Below are 16,421 nucleotides of genomic sequence, written 5' to 3'. Positions count from 1 at the left end.
TTACTGTTACTGTTTTCTTTTTTTAATTCTTTTATTCCTTTCCCTTCAAAAGGCTTCACCTTTTGCCAGGCCACAGTTGTAAATAAGAATTTGTTCTTAATCTGTTTGCCTGGTTAAATAACGGTTTAAATAAAAAAAATATATATATTAGTTAGCTGTTAAATGAACCTAACACGGTTTTATTTTCTTCTCACCAAGTTCTGAGATGACTCTGCTGCACTGGATTCAGTCTATTACATATGCATTATATCTTTTAAAAAAAAAAAAGCATTTTCATCTTTCTTTAAACTAATCTTGGAATAAAGACTTGACTGACCAGTCAAGTCTCTAGTACACAGAGTACCTCCAGGTTTTCTGAAAACATCAACAACCCTCTTGACCATTTGCTACCATATATCATGTTTTACAATTGAGAATTTCTATTTAAAAAAATAATAATAATAATAATAATGGGGGGACAGCTCAGGTTGGCTGGTTTGGAGACAAAGTTTCCGAGGCAAGGTTGAGCTGTGCAGAGGAGGGATAGTGGATATACTGGGCAAAGGATGTTGATTATGAAGCTGCCAGACAGGAGAAAAAGGGAAAGACTACAGAGGGTGTAGGGTGTAGTGGGTGTAGTGAAGGAGGACATGCAGAAGGCTGATGTGAAAGAAAAGGGTGCAAGACAGTTTGAGAAGGTGACACTTAAAGGCAGAAGCTGGAAGAAGTGTAAAAATGTATCGCCATTACCTCCCTCTTGATCCCCTTTAATTATTTACTTATTTGCCCTTCTGCCCTGTGAAAAACACATTGCTGTGAAAGTAGATGTCCCAAACTTTTGAATCTGTTTGTGTCAGCAGTTTGCACCACACTTCTTGGAATTTTTTTTTTCACATATTATCAATATATTACATAGTGTACTAACAATACAACCAAAGAAATTAAATCACCACTGACTTTGTCATCCAGAAGGGGGTTCTTCTATTCTCATTTCAGCTGCATTTCCATACTTTGCAACCTAAACGATGGGCTTCCAGCAACATGCCCTCCCCTACAAACAGAAATCTCTAGCTTACCCCAACATTTTCCATAACTTTCCTCTGAATGCAGCCGAGATATTTCAAGCAAAAATCCACAGAACCTTCCACTTTCCACGTTCCCCCAAATATAGAAACCGTTTTTAGAATTCGTGCATAGGACTTATTAACCAAACAGTGCCTGCCCTTTTTTTTCTATAGCATCTATAAATTATTCTGACAGGCTGCCAGCACTTTATTTCCTACTATTTCAGTTCTTACTTTCCAAATTCGCCTCAGACTGCACCGCAGGCGAAAAAAAGAGCCTACTTGTTTGCCAGATATGCATGTGTTTAACCTTAAAGCACACACGTTCCTATTCTCCTGTCAGCACCACTACACTATCTTAAAGTACACGCATGTTTGCAGTTTAAAGTTAACGTCCTTTCAAACGAAAGCATGACTTACCGGACCGTGCGCGTGCATGCACAGAAACGGAAATTGAAAATTCTTTGAGCACGTGAGTAAAATCCGTGGCTCCCGTGACTGGTACTTTCAGTCATGGCCGACGAGTACAGACGACAAGGTTTCGAGTTGGAGAGAAGGATATTTGAGCTAGACATCAAGTGTTCAAGTCTCAGAGCTGAAAAGCAAGGTATCGATTAGACTATTTATTGGTATTCCGTCCATTCGTTCAGTACGTGGCAAACAGTCTTAGTGTAGGAACCGACTAGCAAGCAAGCAGCCAAGCTAACTTCCAGCGTACGTTAGCTTGCAACCATGACAACAGCTGCTGTCTGATGAAATGTTGCATTTTGACAAAAAATAAAAATAAATAAATATGTAATGCCTTTCTGAATACCTTAGCGTAAATGCAGTATAACTTTTAGTTTAGTAATAATTAGCAGCTAGCACCGCTGCTGCGCAGTATCCTCATTGAAAGATGTTTGTATTTGACTGGGTTTTTGAGTTAACTGCTAACGTTAGCTAAAATGCAGTATTGTTGACAAATGTGTAGCTGTGTCACATTTGTCATAGCTCTAATGTTAACTAAACGACCATCAACGATAAAACGTCGAAGTATCTGCATTGTCTTTATTTAACGTTAAATTGGAACTTTAACTTTTTACTTTAACTTGCATCTTAATACCTTCGTGTTAGTGCGCATTTCTGGCCTTACGTTTGTCTGTGGATGCTCGCCTGAGCTAGTCACTTTGTTGTATGTTAAAATATGGAAATGTTTTTTAATATATCGTGAGTTGAATTTTTGTACACAAAGATTGTGTATGATTGTAAAAGCGTCAATCGGCAGGAGTCGTAACTTGACATGTGTAACGCAGGATTTTTCCTGAGTTTAGATTTGTACTTGGGTAATATGTTAACGTATGGTTCTTCCGTAGATGATGACTATTTACAGAATGCGTCTGCCATACTAGACAAGTTGAAAAGCTTTTACAGACAAGGAGGGGAGAGTAGCAACCTTTCCAAGCTGCTGCAGGATTACACACAGGTACTTCATTCCATCAAACTGTATTACATGTCTAGGGTTGCAGTTCATTATTTTTTAAAATTAGCCATTAATATGAGGCATTCTACAACCTAGTGATTGTTTTTCAAATCCAAAGAAAGTATAAAATTAATAAAATACCTCAGTTGCCCTGAACTCAAGATAATTTTCCAATTCTTATTCTCATCAGCAACCTTAAACACAAAGGTATGTAATCATGTACAATATAAAAAATCAAAAAAGCATTTTCACATTTTAGAAGGTGGAAGCAGTGAGTAGTTGGTGGCAGAAAGTGGCTGTTTTTCAGTAATCTATTTTTGTATATCTTTAGGAAAACCTGACTTCTCCCAAAGCTACTTTCACTGCTCCCTTATTTGCAAGGGGTCGTCATAGTGGGTTGCTCTGCATATTTGAGTTGGAGTTTTTTTTTTTTAATTATTATCATTTTAAATGCTGGATCCCCTTCCTGACAGAATCCTAAAAGGCTTTATGCCAAAGACATTCCAATCTCTTGATACATTCAATTTAAGTTTGGCACATTGCAGTGCATTTACCTGGATTTGATGGTTTAGTGTCTAACAGACTAATTACCCATGTATAGCTAAAGGCAAAGCTATAACATGCAGTTGTACAACAGGGGAGTGATTATAAAAAATGTCAAGCTATATATATATATATATATTGGCTGAGCTTCCATACATTGACTCTGCCTTGAATAAGTGAACAATTTGGTTTCAATTTTACTTCTGTTAACATGCTAATGTAATGTCTACTAAAACTCTTTTGAAAGTGCCAACTTTGCAGTTGCTGCTGTTGTCTATTTATCTTGATTAAATCTTTACATAATTATAGCGCTCATATCAGGAAAAACATCAAAACTTTATTTGAAATGAAGTTGCCTCTAATTATGAGTGTTGTACTTCCCTTTACTCTGTTCTTCTAATGTTTGTTTGTTTTTTTGTTTTTTTTTAATGACTTTCAACCTCTATGTAATGTAACCATGATGTCCACTACAGTTTGGTCTAGATTTACTTTACTGAAGCAATTCTAAAGCTTAATGCTTTAAACATTTAGGGGTGAAATGTTTTGTCCAAGCTGTAAAACAAAACACTAAATTTGGTACCAAGCCATAAGGGGTGCTTCAATCAGGGGAAAAGTAATATTGGAGACAGCGGTTTGTTTGACATATCTTCACTACTTGGACTGAGGTGATCTTGTGGTGCTTTCCATTCTGTTTACCACGCTTCCTCACTCCTCTGTCCTTCAGCCTGTAGCCTGTGTATTCAGAGCCCTTAAATGTGTCTCAGGAGGTTCAAGAACCACAGTTATATCCTGTGCTGAAGCTTTTTGCTGCACAACAACAAAATCTGTTTAATTTATTGACCACTCTATTGATTGTCAGCTGATATGATGGGACATTAAAATGAATCTCCGCACTGTTGTGGAAATGGCATAATGTGATATTATTAGTGTTACATGATTTAATTCAATTAGGTTTTATTCATATTGTACTAATATACAACAACTGTCATCTCAGGGTATTTGTAAAGACCTGATAAAATCTGTATTAGAAACCAGTCTCGTAAAACTGTCAGTGAGCGTAGGAATTTCCTGTTGTTGTAGTTCCTTTTATTTATTTCAATTGTTTAGATAGGTAACGAAGTAGTAACAACTCGTAGATTTCATCTACCTGAATAAGGATCTATCTAAAATTGTATATCAAATAGATGAATATAATTGTTTAAAACATCATTCAGTTTTACATTTTGTATTATTTTATTTTTCCCTCATTTAGGTGATTCTAGACATCACTTTTTATGAAGAAAATAAACTGGTGGACCAGGAGTTCCCTGAGGACTGTTCACCATTTAAAATTCAGCAGCTTCTGCAAGATCTGACCGAACCAGAACTTTTGGCAGCAAGGCTGGCACCAGCACAAGAAGTACGTGTCTCAAAATGATTTTCTTTGTTGAAGTGTATTGTTGGAATATACTTTGCATAAAATCACAAACTGTCACGTCAGTCTGGTTTTTACAATATAACATTATACAGTTTATTATATGGGAACATAATTCACTTATTAAAAAGAGGCAGAAACACTATTTTCTCTATTAAGCTTGTATTCGTGTGTAGTTTCTTTATTTGGTCAATTATCAAGTACTTCCAGTTGGAAGTCTGGTCCACTTGAATTTTCGCCTTGGTTTGTGTTCTCACTACTCACACTTGGACACACGGAGCATCATGCGATTGTCTGATAGTAGTAATGATGTCTTTTTGTCTATGAAAGGTGCAGTCTGTGTTGGGTTTAGAGCTGCTAGAATGCCTCTACTGGAGACGTGGAGCTCTGCTGTATATGTACTGCCATACCCTTCATCAGCGAAAACAATGGATCAAGAAAAACAAGGACACATTCCTAAAGGTACCACCCTGTGCAGAGATTTAAGGAGTTTCAATAAATATTGTTGGCCACACAATTTTACTTGGTTTTGGTAAAAACAATAGTTTAGTTTACAGTCTCTTTTTCTTTGCCATTTGCTAATGTTAAGAACATTTTGACCCAGTGTATTCAGGAAGGTGTCCGATACCTGATGCGGATGTTGCAGGTGAGAAATTCTGTGAAGCTCAATGATGGTGTGGTGCTGCATGACTCTGCTACAGCAAGCATCTTATCTGAAGGTAAATATTTCGTCAGTTACAGGTGTGTGACAGATTGGATGAAATACTTGTACCCATGACCTCTGCAGTAATGTGATCTCTTGTGTTTGCGTTATACTGTGGGTGGGGGATTTGCCAGCATGGCTGAACTCTCTTGTGTGCTTAGAGCAGTGGTTCTCAAACTTCTTCCATCATGCCCCACTTTGCTGGATGAAATATTTTCACTCCCCACACCCCCTCCTTAGTAAAACAGTCATTTTTACCTTTGATTTGTGACCCTGCCTAGATCTTTGCATAACCCAATCTGCTTTGTTGCCTACATTTGATTATACTAACTAATTGTTTATGTTATTGATCAGGCATTTTCTCAGACACACACCTGTTGACGATGATGTACATCGGGGAAATGTGTTTCTGGGCAGTCAAGTATGAGGACTGCAGTGCTGAGACTACGGAACACAAAGAAGATCGCCTCCAGTTTCGGGACATTGGCACACAGATCCTCAACAAATATGTGCTTGCCTGTGAGGGCCCTCTCCAAGGCCAGGGCTGGAACACAGAGAATGCCAAGGAAATCCTTAGTATTTTACAGTGAAAAATATAGCTTCTCTGTTACAATTGCCCTCAGGAACAGATCAAAGTTCAATATTCAAATGTGTCAATCCCAAATAGTAATGGAACCCATCAGATTGGGGGGAAGTGTTGTGGAAGGTTATGGGGAGGCACAGGGAGAAAGAAAGTGAATGTGAAGAAAGGCGTTGCTGGATCAGTATCTACAGGCAACCTATGCCAAACAGCCCAGGCCAAAGCAGATGAATGAGAAGTTAGAGTATAAGACTTGTAAAAGAGGGGCTACACAGGAGGCTGTTGAATTATTATTTGCCCTGTCCTGCTGAAAAAGCAGTTTACCATTCTGATTCCAGACTGTTTATTGGGGCACTTGTTTTGCTCTAAGAATGTTTCACAATAGCATTAATATTACTAAAGAGGTTATTAATAATAAGAATAATAAAAAATAAATTGACCTTTCATTTTTAAGATTGTTTCAAGTTTAAAGATAATACAGCTGGAAATGAGACATTGCACAGTAACATTTATTTATTGTTTTGTTGCCATTTTTGTTACGCTTTTAATATATTAAAACAGCATATGCATTATTTGAATTTGTGTATAAAGTACACACAGAAGGCAAAGAAAGGTGTATGAACTGTTTGTCAGTGATGTATTAATGACCAATTCGAAGTATGTTCAGATTTGTTCATGCCAGCTTTGTAATGCACCACTTGTATTTTCATCTATTGCAACTTCCATTTTTCTGCAACTTGAATAACATTGATAGTGTAACTATTAATAGAGAAACTGTGTTGTTTGGGCAAAAAAAAAAAACTATCATTTTGTTTTTTATGTCCTTGTTGACAATAAACGTGCTTTGTTTTAAGAAAAATGGCCTAGTTTGCCTTGTATATATCCTTGTACTTTGTATGCGTGTTTGGCTTAATGTCGCTGAACTGCAATACCCACAATCCCCCACTACTGCCAGTAATTGAGGAAGTGTAACAGAAACGTCGGCGTTGGCATTTCCTTCGCAGTATTTTGGTGTACACAGAATTATTCGCAGATTACACACAAATGAAGACATGGCAGAAAAGATCCAGCAGCTGGAGTCTGTGGTGATCAGCAGCCTCAGGCGGTTTAGAGACCGCTATTTTCCAGAGAAAGTTGTCAAAGACGACTCGGCTGTTGGAGACTCGGGAAAAGAACAGCAGTATGGACTTTTGGACAGCTTACCAGTAAGTCGCGTATGAATCATTCACAGGAAATATGAATTCTGTCAACAATCCAGGAAAAACATTTAACGTCCCCGTATGTAGCCTATATGTCATTCATCCACACAGAAAAATAGCCTAAAATGACAAAACTGACGTTCCCAGGTTCTACACAGAATCCATTACTTAAAGAAATCAACTAGATAGAAACCATAATTATCCATTGTAAATGTCACAACTTTGGTCATCTATGTTGCCAACTATGCCATTTGACCACTGTTGGTTTCTAAAATGGTTGTCATGATTTACTGCCATGCAAATTGACTCAAAATGTCACAGTGGCAACTGAGTCGAGCAGTGTAATAATGAAAATGCCTACTGAAATACTTTGAGATGGAGGCATTTGGATCAAGTCACTTTAATGTTACATAAAAAATGAGAGAGAGAGCACTTTACATTTATAATACTAATGTGCAGTTGTGCTGTCCACAAAATAGAGGTTAGAAATGAAAAGGGAGCAAGACCTGTTAAAAACATTTACAGACTACATGACATATTTAAGGATAAACAATCCAAATCACAATCATGAACTGGTATGTGCAATTACAGCCACTCACATAATGCAAAAAATATCAGTCTGAGATTAAACGGGCACAGCAGAAGACAAACAGGAGAGAGATTTTCTCTGCGTGCAGAACTCAGCACACACCAGGACAGCTGACTGTGAGCACAGAATATCCTCAACACATTTCCATTTGTTTTGTAGTTTTTGAGTAGAGTAATACTTTAAAATTAGCTGGATAAGCTGATGAATAACCTCTCCTCGGTTCCCAAAGAGACATGAAGGGTACTTCCTGAAGTGTGGCCTGTATGGACCCATCCAAAGTCAATGTCCTCCTTAGTCATGCTGGTTACAGCAGTTGCTGCAAAAGCAACTGTTATATATTTTTCCCGAGGATACTTAGCTATTTAAAGTGAATGCAGTGCTTTTACTAGCACTCTGAAGACCACTGATTATAGAATTCCCTGTATTAGCAATTCTCCACTATTCCCTTCCTATCTCTACTTCTTAATCAATTATACACAACGCCTGATTGTTTTGACTAGGAATTTTAATTTAGAAACACTCATTGTTCGTGTAGGAAAACAAAATAACTGCGCTCTGTCTTTCGTCCTGAAGGTAGATGTACAGTTTCTGATCATGACCTTTCTGTCACCTGCGGATCTCTGCCACCTGGGAGCCACAAGTCATTACTGGAGGGCCATGGTTAGAGATCCATTACTGTGGAGATACTTCCTGCTGCGTGACATGCCGTACTGGCCCTCCATTGATCATGTGACCATACCCCATCCAGACTTGCTGGATACACCACTAATAAGTGAAGACATGAGCTTAGATGATAGAGAAGAGGGGAATGAAGGAATGAAACTGCAATTTGACTACATGTCAGAGTGAGTATCCCTCTGTTGTCCTGGACAGTTAGCTGGAAACATTTCTGAGCAAAGTTTGTGTCTCAGCAGATACCTGAAAGGTTGTCCATCCTCCAGACAGCAATGGCTTCCTTCGCGACCGGCGTATGAGGTGGTGACCTCATTTCTTCAGTTGCTGGTACCCTCATCTGAACCGCGTTATGCCATGTTTGGCCCTGGCATGGAGCAGCTGGATGTCTCTTTAGTCACAAGGCTTATGCGTGCTCCAGATATACTTCCTGTGTCAGGCACTCCACACAGACAGATAAATGGTAAGGGATTAGTGTCTCGTGATATTTTCCTCATGATTAGTAACAGTGACAAAACTCCCCCTAAATCAGTTGTAAAGTGTAGTTTCCTCTTTAGCTACTAAAATTTGATTGCTGTAAATGCAAGCTGTAATGCTGATGTGTTACAGAAATCAATGCATTTTAATCACACAATTAATCAATAGACACACTTTGGAAAAAAGGTTACTTGTTGTAGGTTTATTGTCTACCATTAGATGGCACTACATATCTTATAGAATATAAACAAACCAATGTAAACCGTTATCATTTTAGGTGTTGGCTCGGGGATCAGTTATGTGTTCAACAACCAACACAAATTTAATATCCTCACTCTCTATTCAACCAACAGGTGAGCACTTTGTGAAGTTGCTGTATGAGTCGCAGTTGCTTCTGACCCTTTTCACAGTTATTAATTTTTGTTTTTTGTGCCTGTAGTAGAGAGAGAGAAAGAGCCAGAGTGGAGCAAGAGAGCTTCAGCAATAAACTCTTTAACTTTGAAGGAACTGACGACTCCGGGGACCCAGTGTACATTCCTGCTCCTCAAGTTCAGCAGGTGTGCCAGGTGGTGGATGGTTTCATCTATGTTGCTAATGCAGAGCCCGGGAGAGGTAAAATAACAGGTTCTTTTTGCCATTTCATCCTCTGCTTCTGTGACACATTATGCTTGGTGGTTTTTGATCGATGCAGAACATTTGCAGTTGTGATTCATGTTGTGAATAGGTGATGAAAAGTCTGAGGTAGCCCAGATTCGAGCTGTGCTGAACTGCAGTAAGGGTTCCATGTCCAAGCCTCTGCTGGTGCTCTCATGTGTCTCAAGAGAACAACCAGAAGCAATTAGAACTCCCAGCATTAGAGCTAGGTCTCGAACTCCCTGTGTTGACATGGCAAAGAGACTTGGCCTACCCCAGCTGCCTAACCCATGGATGGTAATTGCTTGATCTTTGATGAGCCGAAAGCTTTTTGCATCCATTCAGAGTCATTTTGTGGAGCTTTTCCAACCACTTTTCTTTTTCATAAACAGGTACAGGATACAGTGGCCGAATCCTTGTCGGGTCTTCTGGATGGCATTTCCTGGCTGCTGAGATGTTCTGGAGTCAAACTCTACTAACACCTGCTGTTGCCGCATGAATCAAAACAGCAGACATCATTGCTATTTTTTTTTTTATACCAGTACATACTGGGACATTCCCTGAGTAAGACGTGTTCTGAATGTCTCAGGACTGAAGGTGTGCCAATAAGTGAACTAGCAGCAGAAGAAAATATTTGATAAATATTCATCTGGGAGACCTAAGAAAGACTGTTCTTATTGACACAAAGATCCACATGAAGGAGCCGCACACTAACTTGACAAACAACTTTCATTTAACACTATTCTCAGGGCGACAAACACATGAAGTTACATCAACAATTATTGCTGTGGATGAAGCAACAGAACAGCAGGAACATACAGCCAGACAGGCTTGGATATAAAAATTAGAATAACATTAAAATCCAATTAATTACTTTAGCACTTTATGTAAATAATCATTTAAAAGCATAAATGCTGCTTTAATTTATGCATATCATGACAGGCATAGTGAATTACTCATTAGTCATATGTCCAAATGTTTTAACATTTGATAAATGTTATTTTAAATGCTTCATTAGGATCTTAATTGTGTTAAATGGCTTTGTTTTAAGGGTAATTTGTGTTTAAATCTAGATTTTACAGCTAACCATGTATGCTTCCTACAGAAAATCTGCAACTTTCATACAAAATATTTTGCCTTCTGAGCAAAGGTTTATATATACAGCAAATGTAAACATACAATTTAAATGTATTGCTTTATAAAAATAGTTTTTCATAGTGTAGTGGTTTACACATTCACCATGAAGATCCCCAGTTCAGGAAGGTCATCCAGTGTAAAAAAAAAAAAAAAAAAAAAAAAAAAAAAATATATATATATATATATATATATATATATATATATATATATATATATATATATATATATATATATATATATATATATATATATGCGCCAAATCAAACGTGAGGCAACTCCTTGTGAATAAGGGGAAACAGTTGAAAGTAGCTTTACTTTATAAAAATATTTTTTAGTGCAACAAGGGTATTTTTCTTATAGATTTGTTAGGTTGTTTTTTGAACAGGTGCTTTCTTTTACAAACGGTTTAAGAATTGTGGGTGTTCGCTGTGGTGGAAATTTTATCTTTTCAAATGTGTATTAAATGATCAGTAAACTGTTTTTAAATAATTCTTATTTTTGTCTTAGGTCATATTTTGTCCTTAAAATATTATGTGAGCAATGGAAGTTAGCATTTATTGAATTCCTTTCTTGAATTGAGTCTGTGTGTCCAATTTCCTCTGAGATCAGCACTGGTGTGTAAGTTGATTCCACATCTACAGTATATGTCAGCAAGTGTGACAGAACACCCTTTGACCGCTAGGGGATGCTCTTGCAGCATTTCTAAATGCTTTTAATTTCCCTTTTTTGTTAGAATTTTAAATATTTTACTTTTGACTGCCAGCATACTACTTGGAAGATTTCTGGCAGGCGGATAGTGGAGTCAGTTTTCAATGACAAACACACTTAAGACACAACAGGTTTTACCGTACATCCTGTAATCCCAGAAGGAATTTGGATTACTGCCTCCTAAAATGCCTAAAAATCCAGCTCTTTCTTAATGATGGCACATATATTACTTCTTTCATGTCTGAAATGAAAGACATAATAATAGACTCTGCAAGGTTGAGGTTTAAGGTGAATTTCTAAAAGCCAAATTCTGCTAGTTTTGCAGCACTTGATTCATCGCATCTCTCCATTAATGTGCTTAAGTTTGTGTGTGTGTGTGTGTGTGTGTATGTGTGTGTGTGTGTGTTTTCTGAAAATTGCCATTTCTGTCATATTCCGTGTACCCGGCAATAGTGTTCACACCTTCTACTGGCAACAATAGGATCATTTTTATGTCATGTAAGGCCTGACAAGATAATGTGCTTCACTGATCCTCTTTTGCTCTAGTCCCCTAGGTAACCACAAGTTATGGCCAAAAGTATGCCCCCCCCCAGCACTTCCATCAAAAGTCTCAATAGTCATTTTCCTAGACTTACAGTGTTAGAATAAGACTATGATTGGTGCAATTTGGGTGCATTATGCAATTCTGAATGCTGCTGAAGTGCAGATTGATTGTCTGTGGGGTTTTTTTTTTAAATATCTATTTTTAGGGAGATGATAGAGCAGTCAGCCACTGTATATGTGCATGTATGTTTCTGACAGAAACAGACAGACCTCTGACATGTTATCTTTACATACTTCTTGTTCTCCTGTTCTGGTCTTCACACCACACTTATTTATCTACATCTTTCTATATATATATGTATACTCATGCTAGCACAGACTGTACATGGAAAAAAAAAGTGCATAAATCATGGGGATCTGTTTCGAGGGCAGGTATGCAGGGAAAATCTTTCCACAATCCTTTGTTATTACTTTGTGATCCTGATGTTGCCTGTTGGAGAAAACGACTACTGACTGGCACCGTCAGTGTTCATGACTGCTTTTGTTGTTGAATGAAAACGTGAAGGAGCTTCTTTCTGGTAATGAACAACTTTTATGTGAATGCAGGCTAAAGAAACTAATCATTTTACTTTGCTGTGCTTTTGCTGCCAGGGTGTGTTGGATCTACTGTGGAAACTTGCTTGAAAAGAATATTTTCAAGGTTTGTTTATTTAGGCTGCAGACTGTGAACCATTAGCACACATCTCTACATAATGGTGCTGGGGGTTTGGTGGGGGAGTGTTTTGGAAGAGTGAATGAGTATCAGACCTCCAGATGCCTCTTGTCTTCAAGCACATGGGGCCTCAGCGATTTCATGCATTGAAGAAGCCTCTATTTATCGACCCAGGACAGTTTACAGACGCAAGACAGACTCTGCAGCACTAAGAGGGCAGTTGAAGCGTACCACACGTGAAAAGTATGTGAGGAGAGAAGCTGAATGTAGTGAAAATACTGCGTAGACGAAAAAAGGAAAGTTCTGGAATGTCCAAGTGGAGTCACATCTTGGATTTAAGTTTGGTCTAATGCCAAGTGGTTGAGAAGTGTGCCTAAGTGTGTGTGAGGTTTATAGTGTTTTATAAAAATCATGGTCTAAAAAAGGAAAAATATTTGCTCCCTTTCTAATTTTTTTCTTTCTTTCTCTCACTTTCCTTTTGTTTAATTGCATATTTGTCACACTTACATGTTTCAGATCATCAAACAAATTTGAAATTAAACAAAGATGACCAGAGAAAATACAACATACAGATTTAAAATGATTTCATTTATTAAGGGAAAAAGTTACCCAAACCTACCTGGCCCTATGTATATAACTGATTGTGTCATCCTTGACGATAAGAACTGCAATCAAGTATTTGCGATGACTAACAATGAGTCTTTCACATCACTGTGGATGAATTTTGGCCTGCTCTCCTTGCAGAATTGCTTTAATTGAGCCACATTTGAGGGTTTTTAAGCATGAACCGCCTGTTTAATTTCATTCCAAAGCATCTAAATCAGATTTAAGTCTGGAAATTGACTAGGCCAGTCCATAATCTTCATTTTGATTTTGAGCTTCATGGCATGAACTGATGGGCAGACATTCTCTTTCAGGATTTTCTGGTAGACAATAAAATTTATGGTTCCATCAATTACAAATTACAGCAAGTCATTCAGGTCCTGAAGCAGCAAACCAGCCCCAGACCCTCACACTACCACCACCTGTTGTTATGATGCTCTTTTTTTTTTTATCAAATGCTGTGTTATTTTTACGCCAGATGTAATGACTTAAACCTTCCAAAAAGTTCAACTTTTGTCTTGCTTGTCCACATAATATATTCCCAGAGGTCTTGAGGATCATCAAGATGTTTTTTTTGTTTTTTTTTGGCAAATGTGAGATGAACCTTTGTGTTGTTTTAGGTGAGCAGTGGTCTGTGCCTTGGAAATCTCTCATGGATGCCATTTTTGCCCAGTTGAATCATGAACACTGACCTTAACTGAGACAAGTGGATAGAGGCTCCCACTGTGGTTTGCTGGAGTCCCAAAGCCCTAGAAATGGCTTGGTAACCCTCTCCAGACTCGTAGGTGACAATGACTTTGTTTTTCAGCTGTATTTATAATCTTTGTGTTCAGTATGTAATGAAAACTCTTTCTGTGCAACCAGGTTGTGTGGACCCACTAAAAGCAACACTTTTAAAATAAAAATCTGCCATATTGTATTGAAAATAATGTTACATTTTTTGCTTTGCTGTACACTCACTTCTCAGTCTTTATATAATAGTGTATAATTATTTTTTGAATTGCATGCCAACTATTTATTTATTTTTAATCAAACTAGCAATCAAGTACCAATAATGCATGGTTGGTGCATCATTATAAGCTGAATAGATAAAAATCTGAGTAAACATGCAGGTGCAAAAATACAGAGTAAAGAACAAAGTAACTATTATTCCATTTGACTTGGCTGTAAATACAAAACTCCAGGTTAAATGCACTATATTTCTCCAACTTCTCTTTTATAGCACCAACTCTATGTAGCATTGTCCCTTTTCTTCCCTCTCTCCTCCTTTCATTAGAGTTAAGTCCCTAATTTGTATTCTATGATAACACCCAAGATTAAAGTAGGTTTAAAAAAGAAAAAAAAACATCATTTGCATGATGCATTCGCTGATTAAGCTAAGCGGCCCTCTTAATTGTCTTGTTTTGCACATGGTGGGGCTTTCATGCTGATACTCTGTGGGTTTTATGAAGCCCATGCAATCTTACCAATTTCCTTCCTGCTTCACTGTCCATCCCACCTACCTCCTGCTGTCATTTCTATGGCAGGTTAGCAGAAGTATTATTAGTGAATTATTTGTGAATCATTTTGAGCAAGCTCAAATCATCATTGGCTTTTTATTAAAGAAGATACAGAACCAGGAGCACAGTGATCCTTCCTTGTGTTTATTTGTTTTTAGTGAGTGTGTGTGTGTGTGTGTGTGTGCGCGCGCGCGTGTGTGTTCCCCCTGTAGCCATCTCCTCTCTTTTATCCTAATCCAATAGGTGACAAGGAGCTGACATAGTTGTAAACAGCCACAGTTTGCTGTGAAACTCTAAATACATTACAGGTGACTTAAAGGGGATGACACAAAGGGCACGCTTCCATTACAGGGACAATAAAAACAGACAGCCAAACATACATTATATGGCTATTGAAAGGCATGGTAGTGGAGAAAAACAATCATGGGAATACAGCTGTGACATGTTGCATGAAGGTAACCTCAATTAGGCACCTGAGATCAAACACGTTTATCGAGCAGCAATCAGAACCGGCGTCACAAATTCTCAGACGTTTTTCACTTTTAATGGAAATAGAAAAGTTCTCCGGAGAAGCAAAACAGAAACAAAAGACTAACATGCTGCAGCTATACTGATCTCCACATATTTAAAGGAGCCATATTATTGCACTAAGTGACGTATTGAATTTCTGCACTGTACTGTGAGGTTTTTCAAGCTAAATCCATTTGGGTGTAAAACAACAACAACAACAAACACCATAGTGTTATTATTACAGTCAGTAACAAATGATATTATTAAACAGCAACACAATCTTGATAGCTGCTGCAGTGACAAAACCAAAATGCTCATTAAACACTCCACAGGGCTTAGGTGGTAGCACGATGGGAAACCAATTCCAACTCCGTCACCCCCTTCCAGTTCCCTTGTAGTGGCATCAGTCTGTGGCCCGGTGCATTGTTCTGCTGTCACATTCAGTACAGTGTAAGTCCACATGATTCAGCAACAAAGGGACTAATTCACTGAACACCCCCAATCTCCTCCAATCAGAGCTCGCTGTCATATACTGTAACTCACAGTACAGTGCCAGATTTTTTTTTCTATTTCTTTAATTAATGTCACAAAGTGTTGAGTGGAAGATCAGCAGTGATTAATGGCGCGCGACACTTGCAAACCTCATTGAAGTTATTTCCCTCCGTGTTACAGTTTATAATTCACAGTATTTATGTTGCACGAGAGCAGACCTGGTCTCTCACTGAGTGTTTTTATGCTCAGTGCAGCTGAACGACTTGGAAAAGCCAAAGCCATAAGTTGTGGACCCTATAAACAAGAGGAGGACAGGATATAAAAATAAAAGGCCAGCTCCGCTCTGTGCAGACATCATCACATCACAAATTATGTCAACACTGCAACGGTGCATTGGCAGAAAGATAAAAGGCATGTGACCGAGGAAATGCAAGCACCCAGCACTCCTCTGTGTCCCCCTCTAGGTCTCCTTCTTTATCTCTGTCTTTTTTTTTCCGTTTACAGTGAGATGCGACTGTTTTAGGTGCATCTTACCCTTTTCTAGTTTATTTTGTTTTTTTTCATATAAACGTACAATCACAATATTAGTATTGGAGGCTCCAAATTTGCTTGTTATTTCAGAGAGCAAGGGTTAACTCAGCTTTATAGGATTACACAGCCTGTGACCTGTACTTTCAGAAAGTGTAAGTGGACACTCATGTGTTGCATGGAGTGAGTTATTGCAGGATGCAGCTCTACAAAATTACACTTCAGCAGCTTCAGCTTTAATAAAGCAGCTGAATTTGTTTGCATTGATCTCATTGGAGTAATCCTGAAAAGGAAGAAAAAAAAAGAAGAAGAAGGAAAAACTCTATGCAGAGAATCAGACAACATATATGGATGCAGTTTGTGCTGAGAAAAAAAAA

At 38.0% G+C, this 16,421-nt stretch overlaps 3 protein-coding genes across 3 annotated transcripts in view; 2 read left to right on the top strand and 1 right to left on the bottom strand.

Moving 5' to 3' along the window:
• oxct1a (3-oxoacid CoA transferase 1a) overlaps nucleotides 1-1,710 on the bottom strand; it is a 63,103-nt gene extending 61,393 nt beyond the window's left edge. The window contains exon 1 of the mRNA XM_030737119.1: nucleotides 1,464-1,710. Within this exon, the coding sequence (XP_030592979.1) occupies nucleotides 1,464-1,481 (18 nt within the window). The 5' untranslated portion in view covers nucleotides 1,482-1,710. The remainder of the gene's footprint in view (nucleotides 1-1,463) is intronic.
• On the top strand, nucleotides 1,407-6,508 carry rimoc1 (rab7a interacting mon1-ccz1 complex subunit 1). Its single transcript, XM_030737122.1, has 6 exons — nucleotides 1,407-1,650; nucleotides 2,396-2,505; nucleotides 4,298-4,444; nucleotides 4,790-4,921; nucleotides 5,064-5,178; nucleotides 5,517-6,508. Exons 1-6 carry the CDS (start codon nucleotides 1,557-1,559, stop codon nucleotides 5,750-5,752), a joined length of 834 nt encoding a protein of 277 aa, XP_030592982.1. The 5' UTR covers nucleotides 1,407-1,556; the 3' UTR covers nucleotides 5,753-6,508.
• A 154-nt stretch (nucleotides 6,509-6,662) lies between these two features.
• fbxo4 (F-box protein 4) lies at nucleotides 6,663-10,590 on the top strand. The gene is made up of 7 exons (XM_030737120.1): nucleotides 6,663-6,947; nucleotides 8,104-8,375; nucleotides 8,445-8,665; nucleotides 8,957-9,032; nucleotides 9,119-9,291; nucleotides 9,404-9,609; nucleotides 9,705-10,590. Exons 1-7 carry the CDS (start codon nucleotides 6,795-6,797, stop codon nucleotides 9,789-9,791), a joined length of 1,188 nt encoding a protein of 395 aa, XP_030592980.1. The 5' UTR covers nucleotides 6,663-6,794; the 3' UTR covers nucleotides 9,792-10,590.
• Nucleotides 10,591-16,421: the final 5,831 nt, after the last annotated feature.

This window comes from Archocentrus centrarchus, chromosome 9, assembly GCF_007364275.1.
Source record: "Archocentrus centrarchus isolate MPI-CPG fArcCen1 chromosome 9, fArcCen1, whole genome shotgun sequence".
NCBI classification, from domain to species: Eukaryota; Metazoa; Chordata; class Actinopteri; order Cichliformes; family Cichlidae; genus Archocentrus; species Archocentrus centrarchus.
The sequence above is the reverse complement of the archived record's forward strand: the minus strand, read 5'-3'. Positions and strand labels throughout refer to the sequence as shown.

Bases quoted from the DNA above. Each gene is read 5' to 3' on its own strand.
- rimoc1 (XM_030737122.1), top strand. From the start codon at position 1,557: ATGGCCGACGAGTACAGACGACAAGGTTTCGAGTTGGAGAGAAGGATA. The intron at 4,922-5,063 runs GTACCACCCTGT...ATTTTGACCCAG, and splicing joins ACAAGGACACATTCCTAAAG to TGTATTCAGGAAGGTGTCCG. The intron at 5,179-5,516 runs GTAAATATTTCG...GTTATTGATCAG, and splicing joins AGCAAGCATCTTATCTGAAG to GCATTTTCTCAGACACACAC.
- fbxo4 (XM_030737120.1), top strand. From the start codon at position 6,795: ATGGCAGAAAAGATCCAGCAGCTGGAGTCTGTGGTGATCAGCAGCCTC. The intron at 8,666-8,956 runs GTAAGGGATTAG...TTATCATTTTAG, and splicing joins TCCACACAGACAGATAAATG to GTGTTGGCTCGGGGATCAGT. The intron at 9,292-9,403 runs GTAAAATAACAG...TGTTGTGAATAG, and splicing joins TAATGCAGAGCCCGGGAGAG to GTGATGAAAAGTCTGAGGTA.